The sequence below is a fragment of the Tripterygium wilfordii genome, chromosome 13, assembly GCF_013401445.1.
Source record: "Tripterygium wilfordii isolate XIE 37 chromosome 13, ASM1340144v1, whole genome shotgun sequence".
Classification (NCBI taxonomy): Eukaryota; Viridiplantae; Streptophyta; class Magnoliopsida; order Celastrales; family Celastraceae; genus Tripterygium; species Tripterygium wilfordii.
This window is the reverse complement of record NC_052244.1, coordinates 2239716-2258487: the sequence shown is the minus strand read 5'-3', so window position 1 is coordinate 2258487 and position 18772 is coordinate 2239716. Positions and strand designations below refer to the sequence as shown.

General features: G+C 36.2%; 1 protein-coding gene across 1 annotated transcript; it reads left to right on the top strand.

Moving 5' to 3' along the window:
• Nucleotides 1-7994: 7994 nt before the first annotated feature.
• LOC120012419 lies at nt 7995-11168 on the top strand. Its single transcript, XM_038863844.1, has 3 exons — nt 7995-9925; nt 10010-10424; nt 10554-11168. Exons 1-3 carry the CDS (start codon nt 7995-7997, stop codon nt 11166-11168), a joined length of 2961 nt encoding a protein of 986 aa, XP_038719772.1.
• The last annotated feature ends 7604 nt before the right edge of the window (nt 11169-18772 follow it).

The following is an 18772-nucleotide window of genomic DNA, read 5'->3' as shown; positions in this document are numbered from 1 at the left end:
TCCTTCAAAACATTACGTGTCCTAGCCAATGACTATCCACCTGGGTTGGAATTGCCGCCTCTCCTTCTCCTTTTTCCCCACTCTCCTTCTCCTTTGATTGCGTTCAATTGCCAGAGACGAAACACAGCAACCACCTTGGGGTTTCTCTTCTTGTTGTCTCAATCGCTCCGCTTCGAGTTGCAATCGGGCAGTGAAATACGTTATGGAGACATCAAGAGCAGCTCCATCGCCGTCCAATCAGGTCAGTGAAATGCATTACGGAGGACATCAAGAGCAACTCCATCACCGTCGTCAACCCCTGCCTGAGAACCACAAACTCACTCTCAAGGTTGGAACGAACAATACCCAGATGGCAGTTGATGGTTCCGGCACAGTGGGTCGCGTAGCTCCACCAAGCGTCAAACACGAAGAATGAATTAAACCTGCTTATGGGCAAAATCGTCCACATAAACATGAATACTTTTTATATATTTGACATGTGTCATTTATTATTTTAAATATTAAATATTTGATTGTTATATATTCATCTATCATAAATGCAAAATCAAATTCATACATCATTATAATGTATCACTAAAGTTAATGTATCATATTAATCAAGATGAATACAAAAAATACATTCGTCATAGAGTAAATTAAGGGTTGCATACACATTTATGACTTTTTATAGATTGAGTCATAGAGAAAATTATATATAGAACTCTTGATCCCTCTCTCCATTCAAACAAACTTCATAACAATTACATCAGTCACAGTAAATATTAAAGTGAATAAGGGAAGAGAAGATCAAATAGTTTTCGCATATTTGAAACTTGATCTTAAGATAACAAAAGACGCGAAGAAGGATACCAAGCATTTATTGAGAAAGAAAAAAATATTATAGAACACGTGTATAATAAATACAATTACATAGTGCACGAAACGTAGGTTTACAATAATTCATTTGTGTAAAAAAAAAAAATCAAATCCAAATACTACAAATTTAGGTGATGTCATTACCCCCAAAACTCTAAATTACGTGACACATGTAAATCACGAATATTCACTCTTCTAAAGTATTTGATAACTCACTGTGTGTTTATGTAGAGAGTTCAAATTAAATCATCCTGGAGAAATGTTTATTCCTCATGTTATTGTCAGTTTTCTCATATATATGAACATGATGATATCATAACAGGGATGGCAATGTGGTCCAGTTGGTAGCTATGATTCGATTCAATATTGCAGGGATTTTCCCAAATAATAAATGTCACCATAACCATCTTCCAATTTAATACATACATATATATATATATATATATATATATATATATATAGAGAGAGAGAGAGAGAGAGAGAGAGAGAGAGAGAGATGGTTATTAGTTCTGCTCCTGTTTTGATTTTAAAAATTGATCTAACCAAGGTTGAAGAAGATTCTGATTCAGATATCAAACCTCAGATTACAATTTCCAAGATGATATGTTATTATTCTCTACATTAAGCCATTTGGACTAATTCTCTGCTAATTAATTATAATATATGGTTTATTATAAGTTAAATAAGCAAACTCTTGTTGACTACAATTGTGACCATTGTCTGAAATTTATCGAATCATATATTAAATATAGCAATAATTCATTAATTAATATATTTGCATGTTTGTCACCAACTAGAGTATATATATTATACAAGAATATGTGGTCTCTTTTAATTTTCTCACTAAACATTCCACACGAGTTAGAAGCCTTGGAGCAATCTGGGCCAATTTTTAATGACATTTTAATTGCAGCTGTTGGTCAGATCCAACGACTGAGATAAGAAATCCATAAACTATATATTTTATGGGTGTATTTATAAGAGAAGTATTATATATATATATATACATACACACTTGTGGTTACCAAAAATCGTATGACCCCACTGGGCCACTTAGAAACAAGCCCAAGTTCAAAATACCTACTTCGCTGGTCCAGCTGACATACGTTAAAGTCCATGTGAAGTCCTCAAAACTATGTCCGCAAACATCACGGTCACGTGGCTATGAATAGTAATCCTGACACCACTTCTGACAATAGTGGCTAAAATCACATCTTAGTCTACTTCACTGTATTCAGAACGTCATTATCAGACAAGAGTTCTCGTGTTCCTTGTGGTGCCACGACCATGGAGGCGCCAAGGCACCTAGCCAACGACCGAATATCCACCTTCGAAGAACGTGTCCAATCCAGTTCACACCTGTACCCTTGGACCTGATAGGTACGTATCTCCAGGTATGATCTTTCAGCCATATGATATCAATTGATATATGTTTGCTCACTTTGATTCTCTATCCCGTGATCGACACGTGTCCAACCCCAATCACATGTCCTGACACTCCCATCTTGCTTTTCGTCTACAGACCCGAACACATCACTATGCTTGACTTTTATACGTTTATACCTTGGGTTTTACCAAAAAAAGGACACGAGTTGGTGACATGACTTCCGAGACAAACCTTACTCTCATATAAATACGCTTCTCCTACCTTGGGGTAAAAGGGGGGATTTGGACATTGAAAACCAAAGAAAGTCATTTTCCCACGTCTCACAAAATATTCAGCCAGAAACACTCTAGCCATCGCCGATCTTCCATCTCTGATTGTCACTGACTTGATCGTCGGAGCCTTTACGACCGATACCCCCCAGTCTGATCAAAGAACTTTCATGATTGTTATTGTTGTGATACTTATAGGATTCAAAGGTACAGACGAACTTTCACGTTATCCAAGTTAACTTTTCAACGATTGTAGAAATTGCACCTACAATACCCACGTCTTTATATTTAAAATTATATGATTTTTTCCATTAATTCCTTAAGAGTAACTTTTTACGTTTAATGATTTGTATAGAACAATATTTAGAGCAGAATCAATATCTCGATCAATCTATTTATGAATAGCTAATTGTACATATACTAAGCATATAAATAAATAAAAAAATTTATATTTCTAATAATAATTTTATATTTTTTGTATAATTAATCTTGGCATTAAATAGATTGTACTCCACTTTTTCTTGTTAGCACCCTAGTGTAGACACAAAAAATTTGCAGTCCAATTAAATAAAATAGTGGGCTCTAAATTAAAATAATTTATGAAGCCCAAAATATTATTAAATGGATAAAATCTAAGATAAATACAAATAAAATCAAATTCAAATAAAAATTAAATTAAATTAAAGAGATAATCATTGATTAAGTGATTTCTCTACAATACCCTTAATGTCAAGGGTTAAGGCCAAGGGTACATAAGTAAATCCCACTTCTCCCTTTGCCTATAAATACCAAGCTCATTTGGAAAAAAAAAAAAAGAGGAGAAGAGGAGTAGAGAGAAACTATCTAAAGACTCTCTCAAATTTCTTCTCTAAATCCGGAATTCTTAGAATTCCTTCAAGTCTCAAATCCAAGTCAAGTCCCGGAAGTGAAAAGTCCAAGTTCTTTAAATCCGGAATTCTTAGAATTCCTTCAAGTCTCAAGTCTAAGTCAAGTCTCGGAAGTGAAGTTCAAGTTCTCTAAATCCAGAATTCTTAGAATTCCATCAAGTCTCAAGTCCGACAATCAAATCCCAAATTCAAGTCCAACACTCAAATCCAACTGGATTTTATTTCAAATTCGTAGAATTTGTTTGAAGCACTCAACTAAAAATCAGAGGATTCCGTATTCGTGTGGAATACGTCAAAAGAAGAGATCAAATCCACTTTGATTTAAATATTTGTAATTTGTATCAAATTTTAAGTGTATTTAATTTACACTGAGAAATTTGTTGTGTACAAATTTCTGGCACGCTCGGTGGGACGCTCTTCTCCTCTCATCTTTTAGTTGAATTTATTAAATTCAGTCTAAGTCAAAATTATGGAATCCACGATTCCTTCGAAGGAGATTGATGTCACTGATGACGTCTCTCACGCAACTCGTACGCGAGTTAAAGCCGGAGAATCACAATTGTTTTCTCCTCTTAAAAGATTCTCAAAAAAGGGTCAAAAGAAGTCTCATGTGAGTAAATCTAAATCCAAATCCCATAAATCAAAAGAGGCGGAATATGTATATTCCAGCTCCTTAGGTGATGAATCCGAGTCCAAATCCCTTCAAATCAAAGATGAAACAAAAGAGGCGGAATATGTCTATTCCAGCTCCTCGGGTGATGAATCCGAGTCCAAATCTCATTCCGTGAAGTTGGCATCACGGAAGTGGGCTGATTACACCTCGTCTTCGGAGTCTGAATCCGAATCCAAATCTCTCAAGTCAAAAGGAATGGAATATGTATATTCCAACCCCTCATATGAGGAATCCACATCACGGAAGTGGGATAATTACATCCCAACGTTGGAATAAGATATTCTTGTGCCGGTTATGATGACCGAGGCAACAAGTTCTGAAGATCAGGTGAAACAAATGAATGTCACCATTGATCAATTGACAAAGTCCTTAGAAGAGAAGGACAAACAAATTGCTGCACTTATAAACCGATTGGATTCCCTAGGACCAATCACGGAACTGAGCCGTGAAACCGTTGTTTCACGAGAAGGTAAAGCTCCAGAAAGTTCAAATTCTCTTAAAGCTCAACAAAAGCAAGAAGAGCAAGATCGCTTGACAGCACAAAATGCTCTCCGCGATTCGTCCAACTTATCTGTTGCTTCACTCTCTGTGAATCAACTCCAAAACATGATTGTAGACACCATCCGAGCTTAGTATGGTGGAGCCCCACAATCATCTCTAGTGTATGCAAAGCCATATAGTCGCCGGATTGATGAAATCCGCATGCCATGGGGTTATCAACCCCCTAGGTTCCAACAATTTGATGGGAAGGGCAACCCAAAGCAACATGTTGCTCATTTCATTGAAACATGCAATAACGCGGGTACATTTGGTGATTCCATGGTGAAACAATTCGTGCGTTCCCTAAAAGGAGCTGCATTTGAATGGTATACTGACCTTCCAGCTGGTTTCATGGAAGGCTGGGATCAACTTGAGCGCGAGTTTCTAACTCGCTTTTATAGCACCCGACGGACAGTTAGCCTCCGGAACTCGCAAGAATGAGGCAGAATAAAGAAGAAGCTGTGGTCGAGTATATTGAACGTTGGAGGAACCTTGTCCTAAATTGCAAGGAACGTATAAGCGAAAGTTCCTCCATCGATATGTGTGTTCAAGGAATGCATTGGGGGTTACTTTACAATCTTCAAGCTAATATGCCACATTCCTTCGAGGAACTTGCAACCCGAGCTCATGACTTGGAAATCCAAATAGCAAGGCATAGAAGCCATTTGCCAAGTGACCCTCGAGAATTAAAGAAAGAAGTGAAAAAGGATTCAAAGCCTTCACGGACTAAAGAATCCATGGCTGTTACTACTGACCCAGTTAAGATTTCTACATAGAAATCTAAATCTAAATTCGAGTCCAAGACTCGTAAGGATCAAACTCAAGTCAAGGAGCGACCAACCTTGAAACAAATGCAAGAGAAGGAATACCCATTTGCGGATTCCGAAGTGTCTGGGATTCTAGACCAATTACTTGAACAGAAGCTCATAGAGCTTCCTACTTCAAAGCGGCCATAAGAAATTGGCCAAACTGATAATCCTAAGTACTGCAAGTATCATCGGATCATTAGTCATCCGATTGAGAAATGTTTTGTCTTCAAAGACATAATCATGCGGTTGAATAGGGAAAACAAGATCGATCTCGATCTTACTGATAATGTTGAAGTTAATTGCGGAATGGTGGCTTTTGGGTCATTTGATCCCATTCCAATATCAATGGAATCTCAAACGATGCCCTCGTCCATAACTAACGAGGAATCATCAAATATAGAACTGACTGCTGAGCTTCCCGAAGGAGCTGTAAGAGTCCAGTTCATTGTAGATGGAGAAGCCACCACTGTCTATGCATATCCCGGAATGCCGAGGCCACAAGCTCCAAATAGGCCAACGTTATATGAAATCATGACGGATGATCTAGATGTGTGGGATTCATCACCAGAAATGTATGATTCATCTTCTGAAAGTGAAGATGAAGGTTGGATAGAGGTGAAAAGTAAAAGACAATACTCTTCACCAATCCGGTCTCTTCCAAGTCCAATACCTATTCTCGGAAGGAGAGAAAATAAAAAATCTCGGCCTAAGAATCGATTAAGAAGAAATCGAAGAAAGACACATGTTGAGGTTGAGAATGAAAGCACTCATTCAACTCCCCGAAAGAAAGTAACTCTTAAGGAATACTTTCCGAAAGATTACTTTATAGATGAACATATGACATCATATGTGATCAGTGCAATAGACTCTAAAGAGTCACATGAAGAAAGAGATGATTTTAAGATGGAAGCCTCAAACATTGAGAAGAAAGGAGTTGTTACTTCACTCCAAGAAATTCCCTCTGACATGAACATCTCAGAAGTCCTTGAACTCCCAATAGATACTCGTTTGGCGCTAGTTCAAACGCTGCTCAATCCGGAAGAATACAAAGGGAAAATATTTTCCCAAATAAGAAAAGTTAGTCCTGGCGATTGTATGGCAACAATTACCTTTACGGACGATGACTTACAACTTGGGACAAGACTTCATAACAGGCCACTTTATGTTAGTGGACTCATTCGAGAACACAAAATATCTCGAATCCTCATTGACTGTGGATCTGCTGTAAATATTATGCCCATTCATACAATGAGAAAGATTGGAATCTCAGTGAATGAGCTTTCTAAAAGCAAACTCACAATCCAAGGTTTCAATCAAAAAGGACAACGTGCCATTGGCACAGTCCGGTTAAAGATTGAGATGGATGATTTGATATCATCAGCTTTATTTCATGTAATCGACTCCAAAACATCCTATGAATTACTTTTGGGACGTGTCTGGTTACATGAAAATGGAGTAATTCCTTCAACATGGCACCAATGCTTCAAGTACAGTCGAGATGGCAAGGAAAAATGCATTGTAGCCGAATCTAAGCCATTCGCAAGTGAAGAATCTCATTTTGCGGATGCAAAATTTTACCAAAAGGAATATATGCCCCAAGAAGCCCTTCCAGTGTTGATTCCGGAATCAAAAAATGACGTAAAAGATGACTCAATTGAGGACATCTTATCAAGAACCTTTGTAAAGGAATCATCAAAAATTGAGTTGTCAAAGAGTGATGTTGACATTCTCAAGGAAGACCTAATCCTTCCGATTCCTTCTATTGGGAAAATTGTTGACTTAAATTCTATACAAGAAAATGCCGAGGAAGCTGAGCTTCCTAAAACTTTGGGAAACCACTCAAATGGGTGGTTTGATCCACGTGTAAAGAAGCTCATGGAGAACGCTGGATACGGAAAAGGGAAGCCATGCAAACTTGGCGACCTTGATTTCGTTCTGTCTAGTGGAAAAGCTCCGGTGATAAATAAACAAGGAATATCTATTCCACAACCAAAACACGGATTGGGACATGAATCTCGCGACTCACACCCTATCCGAATTAGAGCAAAGAAAGCATCGGTCAATCCAATCATGATACAGATTTTTGAGTATAATGATGACAAGCCCGTAGAGCCTCTTGCTCAGAGCCAAATACAAGAGCAAAATACTCGAATTTCAGTATTTGAACGGATTGGTGATAATCCGTCAACATCAAACAAAATGGAGTCTGTACAAAAAGTCTCTGTATTTTCTAGGCTTGGGCCAAAAGTCCAGAAAGAGGATCCGAAGAAACGAAGGAGACAAAGACGTCATAGACGTAATGCTCTAGCTAAAGATAAAGGTAAAAACAAGGTGATTGTTTCTGTCAATCACGTCACAATTGAGGAAGTGACTGAAAAAGAATTCAGTTCCGAATCATCTTCTGATGAAGAACCCATATCGGCACCATCTACCTTAGAAGATGGGGGGCAAGCTACGGTTGATGAACTCAAGGAGATCAATCTAGGAACTGAAGCTGATCCAAGGCCAACATTTGTAAGCGCACTTCTAAGTCCAGAAGAAGAAACAAAATAGATCCAGCTTTTGCAAGAATATATGGATGTTTTTGCATGGACTTACAATGAAATGCCAGGACTAGATCCAAAGATTGTTGTCCATCACTTGTCTATCAAACATGGGGTACGTCCCATAAAACAAGCTCAAAGACGATTTCGACCGGAATTAGTCCCGAAAATTGAAAATGAAGTCAATAAACTTATTGAAGCTAGATTCATTCGAGAAGTTAAATACCCGACATGGATTGCCAATATTGTCCCAGTGATGAAAAAAAATGGGCAATTACAGGTCTGTGTTGACTTCCGAGATTTAAATAAAGCATGTCCAAAGGATGATTTTCCATTGCCCATCACGGAGCTAATGGTTCATGCAACTACCGGACACGAAGTGTTATCCTTCATGGATGGTTCGTCTGGATACAATCAAATTCGGATGAACCCAAAGGATGAGGAATTCACTGCATTCCGTACTCCAAAAGGAATATATTGTTACAAAGTTATGCCTTTTGGATTGAAGAATGCCGGAGCCACATATCAACGTGCCATGCAGAAGATCTTTGATGATATATTGCATAAAAAGGTGGAATGTTATGTGGACGACTTAGTCGTAAAGACCAAAAACCGAAAAGATCATTTAGATGATTTACGGGTTATCTTTGAAAGACTTCGTCGATTTCAATTAAAGATGAATCCTCTCAAGTGCGCCTTTGGTGTCACTTCTGGAAAATTTCTTGGCTTCATCGTAAGGCATCGAGGTATTGAAATTGATCGAACAAAAATCGACGCCATTTTAAAAATGCCAGAACCGACTAACTTACACGAGCTAAAAAGCTTGCAAGGGAAGCTCGCGTATATTAGAAGGTTTATTTCAAACCTTGCTGGACGATGCCACCCATTCAATAAGTTGATGAAAAAAGAGACTTCTTTTAAATGGGATGATACTTGTCGGAATGCCTTTAATAATATCAAGGAGTACCTCCTACATCCGCCTGTATTAAAGGCACCAATTCCAGGTAGACCATTAATCCTATACATTGCTGCCCAAGAGCGATCATTAGGAGCACTGCTTGGACAAGCGGATGACGAAGGGAAAGAAAGCGCATCATACTACGTGAGTCGTACATTGGTAGGTGCGGAGCTAAATTATTCACCAATTGAAAAGGTGTGCCTAGCATTAGTCTTTGCAACAAAAAAGCTAAGACATTATATGCTTGCACATGTTATTCATTTGATCTCAAAGGCGGATCCACTTAAATTCATCTTGTCAAGACCAGTCTTATCTGGAAGATTAGCAAAGTGGGCCCTTCTTCTATCAGAGTTTGATATTACTTTTGTACCTCAAAAGGCTATAAAAGGACAAGCTTTAGCGGATTTCCTAGCGGACCATCCGATTCCAGCAGAGTGGGAGCTTCCAGAAGAATTCCTGGATGAAGAAGTTTTTTTCACTGATGTAATACCATCATGGAAATTATTCTTTGATGGTGCTGCACGAAAATATGGTGCAGGAGCTGGGGTAGTTTTTGTTACCCCTCAAAATGAAGTCATGCCTTTCTCCTTCACATTGATGGAGATGTGTTCCAACAATGTGGCGGAATACCAAGCCTTGATAATTGGCTTGGAAATGGCTTTAGAGATGCAGCTCGGACAACTCGAAATTTTCGGAGATTCTAAGTTGGTTATTAATCAACTTTTATCAAAATATGAAGTCCGGAAGATCAATTTAATTCCTTACCAGAAGCATGCTGCAAAGCTCTTGGAAAAATTTGACATGGTTAATATTATTCATGTCCCAAGGAATGAAAATCGACAAGCAGATGCATTGGCTAACTTAGCTATTGTATTGGCTAACTCCGATAAAGATATCGCGATTATGTCCATTTCTCAAAAATGGGTAATTCCATCATGGACACCTGAAGATGAAACAGAAGTTCATAATATCTCAGTTGATACAACTGAAAATGAGGATTGGAGGCAACCAATCATTGACTTTCTTAAATATGGAAAGTTACCAAGTGATCATCGCCATAAAACGGAAATTCGGCGACGTGCCTCTAGATTCATATACTACAAAGATACGCTTTATCGGCGTTCTTTTGATGGTGTATTTCTTCGATGCCTAAGCAAAGAAGAAGCGAATCAAGTATTGGAAGAAGCTCATTCCGGGATATGTGGTGTTCATCAGTCCGGACCAAAACTTCACTTTCGAATAAAAAGGATGGGATATTATTGGTCAACCATGGTGAAAGATTCCATGGAATATGCTAAAAGATGTGAAGCTTGTCAAGTTCATGCGAACTTTATACACCAACCACCGGAACCCTTACATCCGACTGTTGCTTCATGGCCTTTTGATGCCTGGGGTTTGGATGTTGTAGGACCCATAACTCCAAAATCGTCTGCTGGCCATTTGTATATCTTGGCAGCTACAGATTATTTCTCAAGATGGGCGGAAGCACTTCCATTAAAAGAAGTTAAAAAAGAGACTGTTGTCAATTTCATCCAAGGTCAAATCATTTATAGATATGGAGTTCCCCGATATATCATTACTGATAATGGGAAACCATTCTATAACAATCTAATGGACAAACTTTGTCAAAAGTTTCATTTTGTCCAACATAATTCCTCCATGTACAACGCAACAGCAAATGGACTTGCAGAAGCCTTTAACAAAACTCTCTGCACTTTGCTAAAGAAAGTTGTCTCCAAGTCAAAGAGGGATTGGCATGAAAGGGTAGGAGAAGCTTTGTGGGCCTACCGAATAACTTATCGAACACCAACACAAGCCACACCATATTCTTTGGTTTATGGCGTTGAAGCAGTAATACCACTGGAATGTCAAATTCCGTCTCTCAGGATTGCTATCCAAGAAGGCCTTACTACAGAGCAAAATGCTCAATTAAGGTTGGAAGAACTTGAGTCCTTAGACGAAAGAAGATTGGAAGCTCAAAAGCGACTGGAATGCTATCAAGCTCGTATGTCCAGAGCTTTCAATAAAAAAGTACGTCCTCGATCATTTCAAATAGGAGACTTGGTCTTAGCTATAAGGAGGCCGATTGTGATCACTCGACGGACTGGGGGCAAGTTCCTACCCAAATGGGATGGACCATATGTAGTCACGGAAGTCTACACAAATGGTGCTTATAAAATTATTGACAAGGACGGTCTACAGATCGGACCTATCAATGGAAAATTCTTGAAGCGTTTTTACGCTTAGAATCAAATTGTAATACTCCTTGCCCATATGAGTATAAACTATGAATGGCATCAAATAAAAAAAAAACTCGCTAGATTGAAAACCCGAGAGGGCGGTCTATGCGAAAATAAGAGTTTTAAAAAAAAATTCCTTGGAACTACGTTTGACTTGATCTCCTCAAAAGGAGTACGTAGGCAGCTTGGGAATTTCCAAGTTCAGTCAAATCAAATAAAAAAAAAGACTTTATCTTTTATTTCCAAATTCAGTCAAATCAAATAAAAAAAAAGACCTTGTCTTTTATTTCCAAATTCAGTCAAATCAAATAAAAAAAAAAAGACCTTGTCTTTTATTTCCAAATTCAGTCAAATCAAAAAAAAAAAAAAAAAAGACTTTGTCTTTCATTTTAAATCCAAATAAAAATAGAAGACTTTGTCTTTTATTTTCAAGTTCAGTCAAATTCAAAGAAAAATTTTCTTTGTTTTATCATTTCGAAAGGACAAAATCAAAACATGTAAGATATACATTCATGTTATGATATAAGGTTCCTTTCTTTAATGAGAATACCTTTGTTTGATGCTTATATGTGCATACTTGATGTTGCGCCAAGTGATAGCATTCAAAAAAAAAAAAAAAAAAAAAAAACAAATGAATTCATTGATATGAATGTTCATTACATAAAAAAAAAAAAAAAAAGCTAATCGAAATGACAAAGAATAAATAAATAAAGAAGTCTAATTCTTCTTGATCCAATTCGCTAGCCCACGGAATCCATCTTCCAAAGTTGCCTTCCGTCTAGCAATTGACTCAGCTGTAGTGGTATCCTTAACTTGGATCTTCTCTAGCTTTGAATGTGATTCCTTCAATTGATTAAGGTCATCACTTTCTCTCTTCATTTTCTCATCAATAGAGTCAAGTTGGGATGACAAAATATTATCTCGCTTCTCTAGACGAGAAATTTCAAGCCTAACTTCCTTTTGTTCTGCTTCTATCTTGCAACGTTCCTTGGTCAAGTCTGGAACAATAAGCATACGAACAGAAATAAGATCTTCCAAAGAAGCCAACTGCTTTTGCTTTTCTTCTAAAGATGGAAAACGCATGGTGTCATTCTCCTCGTGAAGGAAGTCATCAATGTCATTCAAGTATTCAACCACCTTTGCCATTAAAGGAGAAATATCAATGTGAAAAAATTGACTACAGAAGTCTTTATAACAAGATGACTTCCGAGTCCACCATCCTCTCAAGTCAGATAGGCCTCCATGCAATGCCTTGTCAAATTCCTTCTCAAGATATGCCGTCATTGCTTCACGGAGCATCTCTTCATGCTCATTTAAAAGATTTGGTGACTTATCTTCAGGATTCGCTGATGCGGATTAAACAACAGTCAATTGTTGGGATTTGGTGCTAGAAACTTTCTGACCCAATGTCCCTGAAGTAGCCCCATCATCTGTCAAGATTAGGCTTCTATTCTCTAAAGAATGTGTGGATGGAATAATACCTTCTCCAACACTATCAGGAAGTTCACCTAATAGACAATCATTTGGGCTACCTTCATCAGCAAAGCCCTCAAGGGCACCAATCATCTCACTCATAGGAATTTTATCGAAAGCTATTCAAAAAAAAAAAACTAAAGTTGTCTCACCTTTTATGCGTGATGTTGAAAGAGTGAGTATACAAACTCTATAGCACATGTTGGCTTTATATAAGTCTAACTCTCCTATATCAAGTGAGATTAGTTATAAGTTATCAAATACAAATCAAATTGTGATTATATAAAACAAATTTTATTAGATAATTCAAGACTTAAATTATCTAATCTTTGATAACTTAAGTCTTGAGGGGGCATTTGTAGACACAAAAAATTTGCAGCCCAATTAAATAAAATAGTGGGCTCTAAATTAAAATAATTTATGAAGCCCAAAATATTATTAAATGGATAAAATCTAAGATAAATACAAATAAAATCAAATTCAAATAAAAATTAAATTAAATTAAAGAGATAATCATTGATTAAGTGATTTCTCTACAATACCCTTAATGTCAAGGGTTAAGGCCAAGGGTACATAAGTAAATCCCACTTCTCCCTTTGCCTATAAATACCAAGCTCATTTGGAAAAAAAAAAAAAAAAGAGGAGAAGAGGAGTAGAGAGAAACTATCTAAAGACTCTCTCAAATTTCTTCTCTAAATCCGGAATTCTTAGAATTCCTTCAAGTCTCAAATCCAAGTCAAGTCCCGGAAGTGAAAAGTCCAAGTTCTTTAAATCCGGAATTCTTAGAATTCCTTCAAGTCTCAAGTCTAAGTCAAGTCAAGTCTCGGAAGTGAAGTTCAAGTTCTCTAAATCCAGAATTCTTAGAATTCCATCAAGTCTCAAGTCCGACAATCAAATCCCAAATTCAAGTCCAACACTCAAATCCAACTGGATTTTATTTCAAATTCGTAGAATTTGTTTGAAGCACTCAACTAAAAATCAGAGGATTCCGTATTAGTGTGAAATACGTCAAAAGAAGAGATCAAATCCACTTTGATTTAAATATTTGTAATTTGTATCAAATTTTAAGTGTATTTAATTTACACTGAGAAATTTGTTGTGTACACCTAGATTGGACTAGCAAGTAGCATGCCCACGTCTACCTCTAAATCTAATGATTTATAAATACATAATTACTAAACTAATAAGTCATATCCCAACGTTATTCGTCATTTTATATTAAATAAAAAAAAATATTCAATTTCCACCGGCTGTAACTTTAAAATTAGAGAGAATGGCACGCATGCCCTTTTACTTTTAAAACTAATTTTCAACGGTCGCATGTTAAGGTGGTTCGTTTTTGAGCATTCAACGGCTTCTAGAGAAGAAGACCAAGATGAACTTAATTTGGTCAACGTTTGTTTGGGATGGGTATGATAGCTCCGCAGTTCGTTTTAAATTGTAGACGAGTCTATAATTTGAATATAATTGTTTGGAATGTATATCACATCACACCATATTTTTATTTTTATATTTTTAAAACTTGTTTGAATTTTTATCCACCATTATATATGAATTGTAGACTCTAGGGAATTACGGAGCTCCCAAATCCATTTGTTTGGGATGATTGTTACGCTAATGAATTATTCTTACTTGTGAAGAAGTATCCTTTTGATTGGTTGCTTTTAAAAGAAATCAGATCAATCATGGAAGCAAAGCTATTCATCGGAGAAAAAACTAATCTATATACAATACGTAAAAGCTGAAATATTTAAACTTTATATGTTGCCACGCATGGCGGTATCAATAAGAAAATTTGTTACTATAAAATAAAAAATTATGTTATTTGTATGCTAATTGTATTACACTCTATATACATATATATTGTAATACTAGTAATTTCATTATAATTCTATTAATATAATATAAATAATTTTTATAAATAGCATTTGTTACAAAATTTGAAATTGGCGCATTATACGAGCTCCCGACTAGTTAAAAAACATACTACATACTTACATGGTTTTCCATATCAAACTCACCTACTGTGCATATTTCTTTACCAGTTAAGGTCTTTTCCACTCTGAAATTCTGTTCGATATGACCTCACATTCCCTATATATATATACCACGTCAGTTATAAATTATATATATGTAAGCAATAGCCACAAATGGGCTATCGTCACAAGATCACCTAATGCAACATCAACTTTTGCTTTTAGCAACCAACCAACTTCTACTCTTATGATACTAAGGTTGGGAGTTTGAACTAGATGTGAGTATTTTCTTGTCGTTTTCGATTCACTTTTGAAGAGGAGATAGGAACCTCATTTTTACTTGCATGGCTTCTGCTCGATCTTACTTGTCGTCAACGTGATATGGATTATTCTGATGACCCGAGGTTTAAGCTCACTCGGCTGTCCGAAAAACATGATACCGGATTGAAAACGGTGAATATCTCAATTTATATTATTATGTAAATTCTCTCTAACTACTATATATATTTGGTAGGATCGCCACAAAGAAAAAATTGAAAAGTCTCCTAAGTTTTATTTTAGAATGTATTGGTTGGAGAATCTTTCGAGTCGTAAGACCCAAGCTATGACTCTTCAAACCTGAACATCTATGCAGATACCAGAACAAACTTGACTTTTCTAATCTGCAAAAAGAAAAAAAAAGACACATGCTTAATTCCATGAAAACAAAAAAGAAAATGAAATTGATAAATAAACCCCCCCTATTTTAAACCCCTCCCCCTAGGTTGTCACTATTTGTCTTGTCATGTCATGTCTTTTCATCATATCTCATCTCATATACATACACATATATATATATAGATATATACATACACACACATATAGGGCAGAGAATATATATATACATTTATTAATTTAAATGTTTTGATTAAGATTATTTGTTTGCTTTTTTTAATTATCATAATTTTGTAAGACATAGATAATAATTTATTCAAGTACATGAATAAAAGCTTCAGATGAAGATTTGATGAATCCATATGAGTGCATGTACGCATCTAATCGTTCCGCATACGGAGTCGCCCATGCAGCTGCACAAGTATGTCTACAGTGAACCCATTCGGGTGTGATGGGAGGCATTGGATAATTCCTTGTCAAACCAACTTTGACGTAGTGATTACCATTTACGTGCCCTATAGCAATGGCAACGCGTAGATAGGGTGATGGAGGAGCTGTACGTAGTGGTAGATATGTCCAACTCTCTGCATGATGAAGAACATGCAATATCACATTGTATGCAGAAGCAATCAATAGACCCATATCTGGCATTGTCATCCAATGAACGGTCAAAAAAAGGGGCTGACGAGTTTTACGATGCAAGGACCACTAAGCAAAAGGTGATGTTTTTTTACAATTTCAAACCATTGAAAAGTCATTCAACGGATGAGATTGGAAAAAGTCATTAAAGTAGTCTAGAGAAGGTAAGAGGGTTGAAAGTAGGGGGGTTGGGATGGTGCTTCCCAAAAGAAAAAGGAGTCGTTAAAACTTAAAAGAATCATCGCCAAAGATTTTCCTATGACCGTTTGAGTTCATGAATCTTGCTGTATTCATTTACTCTCATATTAGGGCAGACATTGCATTTGGTCAATAAAGGATCCGCAAACAATGGAATAACTTAAAGGATACGGGGGAAGTCCAGTCTCGATAAATATTGGACCCCTCTAGTGAAAGTTCTTAGTCGTCAGATTAATATGACGGCTATAATTTTTTTTTTTAATTTTTACAATATATATTAAATTAAAATAATTATTTTTTTATTTAGACAAAAAAAATAGATGTTGAGGGAGATAAAGACACATTTCAATTGTAATTATGTGCCAAAAAAAAAACAAAATAATTATTTGACGGTTAGGAACTTTCATTGGAGGGGTCTAGTGTTTATTGAGACTGGACCTCCCCCGGATCCTACCTTGAAGCCATGAAATTGACATTTATTAATACATGCATGCATATTGATAAGGTATTAGTACTACGGTAAAGAGACAGGTTCTAATTAAATATATATAAATCAAAGCATCTCAGTTGCTTCGGCTCCTCAATCAATTGATTCTCTTTGATTTAATTTAATTATAGCTTTTTCTCCGATGGATGGCTGATATTAATATATAATAAATACCAATTAATTATAATTCTAAAATGGTAATTTTGCCTTTGCTTCAGCCTCTTGGAAATCTCCAAAAAAATAGCCAAATTAATAACTTGTTCTTTCTCAGTAGCTGATGCTTCAAGTGGCACGTTATGGCCCCATTCTATATTTATATGGTACTCCAGGTTTTAGGGTTTTGTCTACTTTCTTTTAAACAAAGAGTATTGGTTTAGTATGGTGCGTCATCGAACAATGACAGACTTTTCAGATGTATTATTGCACTGATTAGTTATGTTGAAGCAATTTTGACAACAGTCTTCTTCGTTACATTAAAGAAAAAAAAAAATATATATATATATATATACAGAAATTCTCCTATCTGGACCAAAAGTGTGGACCAAGTTTGTGGACTTATTTTTCAACCATAGATGTGGTGGGCCCCATAATAAATGTGTGGCCCCCACTTATGTTGTGATTGATTATAACCATTGGATTTTGGTCCACAAACTTTGTCCACACTTTTGGTCCACATAGGAGAATTCCTGTATATATATCTATATATATATATATATAATACATGCAAACAGTTACTGACAAGGTACAAGAAACGTTGTGTATATTAGACAAACATTTTTCATCATTGTTTGCAGGATATTATAAATATGTTGCAAAAAGAAAAACACAGAACTTAGTCTTTGCTTATCAAAAAAAAAAAAAAAAAAACAGAACTTAGTCTTTTGAGAAGCGAAAATCCTAACGATTCCAATATTTTTTTCGTCCCAACTGCCCCAAATATTGAGACGAACATATATAATCTATGTGACAAGTGAGTCATTGATTGAACGATAATCACATTGCATGCAAGAGATCATTCACCCATTAGATTATGGGTTTGAATTCTACCCCTTCCCAACCCCTGTTTAAAAAAAAAAATTTATAATCTATGTGAAATCGTAAGCCCCACGTGTCCCTTATGAAATCATGTGTATCCATCCAGTATTTAGGATAATTGGAATATTAAAACACTGAGTCGATAGGATTGATGTTTGATAAGAGTTTATGAGACACAAGCTGTGCGTATGAAATAACCTGCTGTGCGTATGCAGTGACCATCCCGGGTTTAAAACGGGCCCATGAGTCACAAAATGACTATAAAGATTACTAGTGTCGTCACGCCCTATAAAGATTGCAATTCTTTTGTTGTACGTATGTCACTGGTTGGCCCATATAACAACATCGACTATTATAAAACAATAATAATAATAATTGAAAAGGACATACCTTGCTCGTTTTCAATTAGATATTTAGATATATTAATCGAAAATTATAAAACAATAATAATAATAATTGGAAAAGAACAGACCTTGGTCGTTTTCAATTCTAGATATATTAATCCCCACCGTCTACTTTCTTGTTTTTTTAATCCTCACCATCTACTTGACAAGCAAGGCATCGATTACTTTGAAATCAACATACGTAGAGAACAAACTTTAGGCTCCACGATTAACTAAACCCATAATACTTTAATTACAACAAAAATTTGTAAGAAAATTCAATCCAAACAAATTAAAGTGCTATTATCCGCTCTGCGCCTTAAGGCCCACACAGTTTTATCTTTAAAAGAATTGTCTAAATTAAGAGGCATTGGATCTTGACTTATAAAGTATTTTGTTTTCCCTTAACTTTCCGATGTGAGACATTTTATCTTAATACTCTCATGTTCTTGTAGGCTCGATTATGCGAGGCCCAATAAATGGATTATACGAGTTAGGGTTTTTGTGGTACCTCTCACCTTATGAGTAGGTAATCCAAATAGGGGAGGTAAGTGAACCCGACATCGTAGTTGGATCATCATACGATACCATGTAAGAAATGTATTGTCCATTTTGGGTCTCTAGTCCTATGCATACGGTTTTGTTCTTCAAAGGATCATCTACAATATTTGAGACGTGTTCAATCTTGACAAATAAAATACTTTGCTTTCCTTCAACTTCCCGATGTGAGACATCTTACCTTTACAAAATTTCCATAGATTAGAAT

Bases quoted from the DNA above. Each gene is read 5' to 3' on its own strand.
- LOC120012419 (XM_038863844.1), top strand. From the start codon at position 7,995: ATGGATGTTTTTGCATGGACTTACAATGAAATGCCAGGACTAGATCCA. The intron at 9,926-10,009 runs GCAACCAATCAT...ACGTGCCTCTAG, and splicing joins ACTGAAAATGAGGATTGGAG to ATTCATATACTACAAAGATA. The intron at 10,425-10,553 runs GTTAAAAAAGAG...CTTTGTCAAAAG, and splicing joins AAGCACTTCCATTAAAAGAA to TTTCATTTTGTCCAACATAA.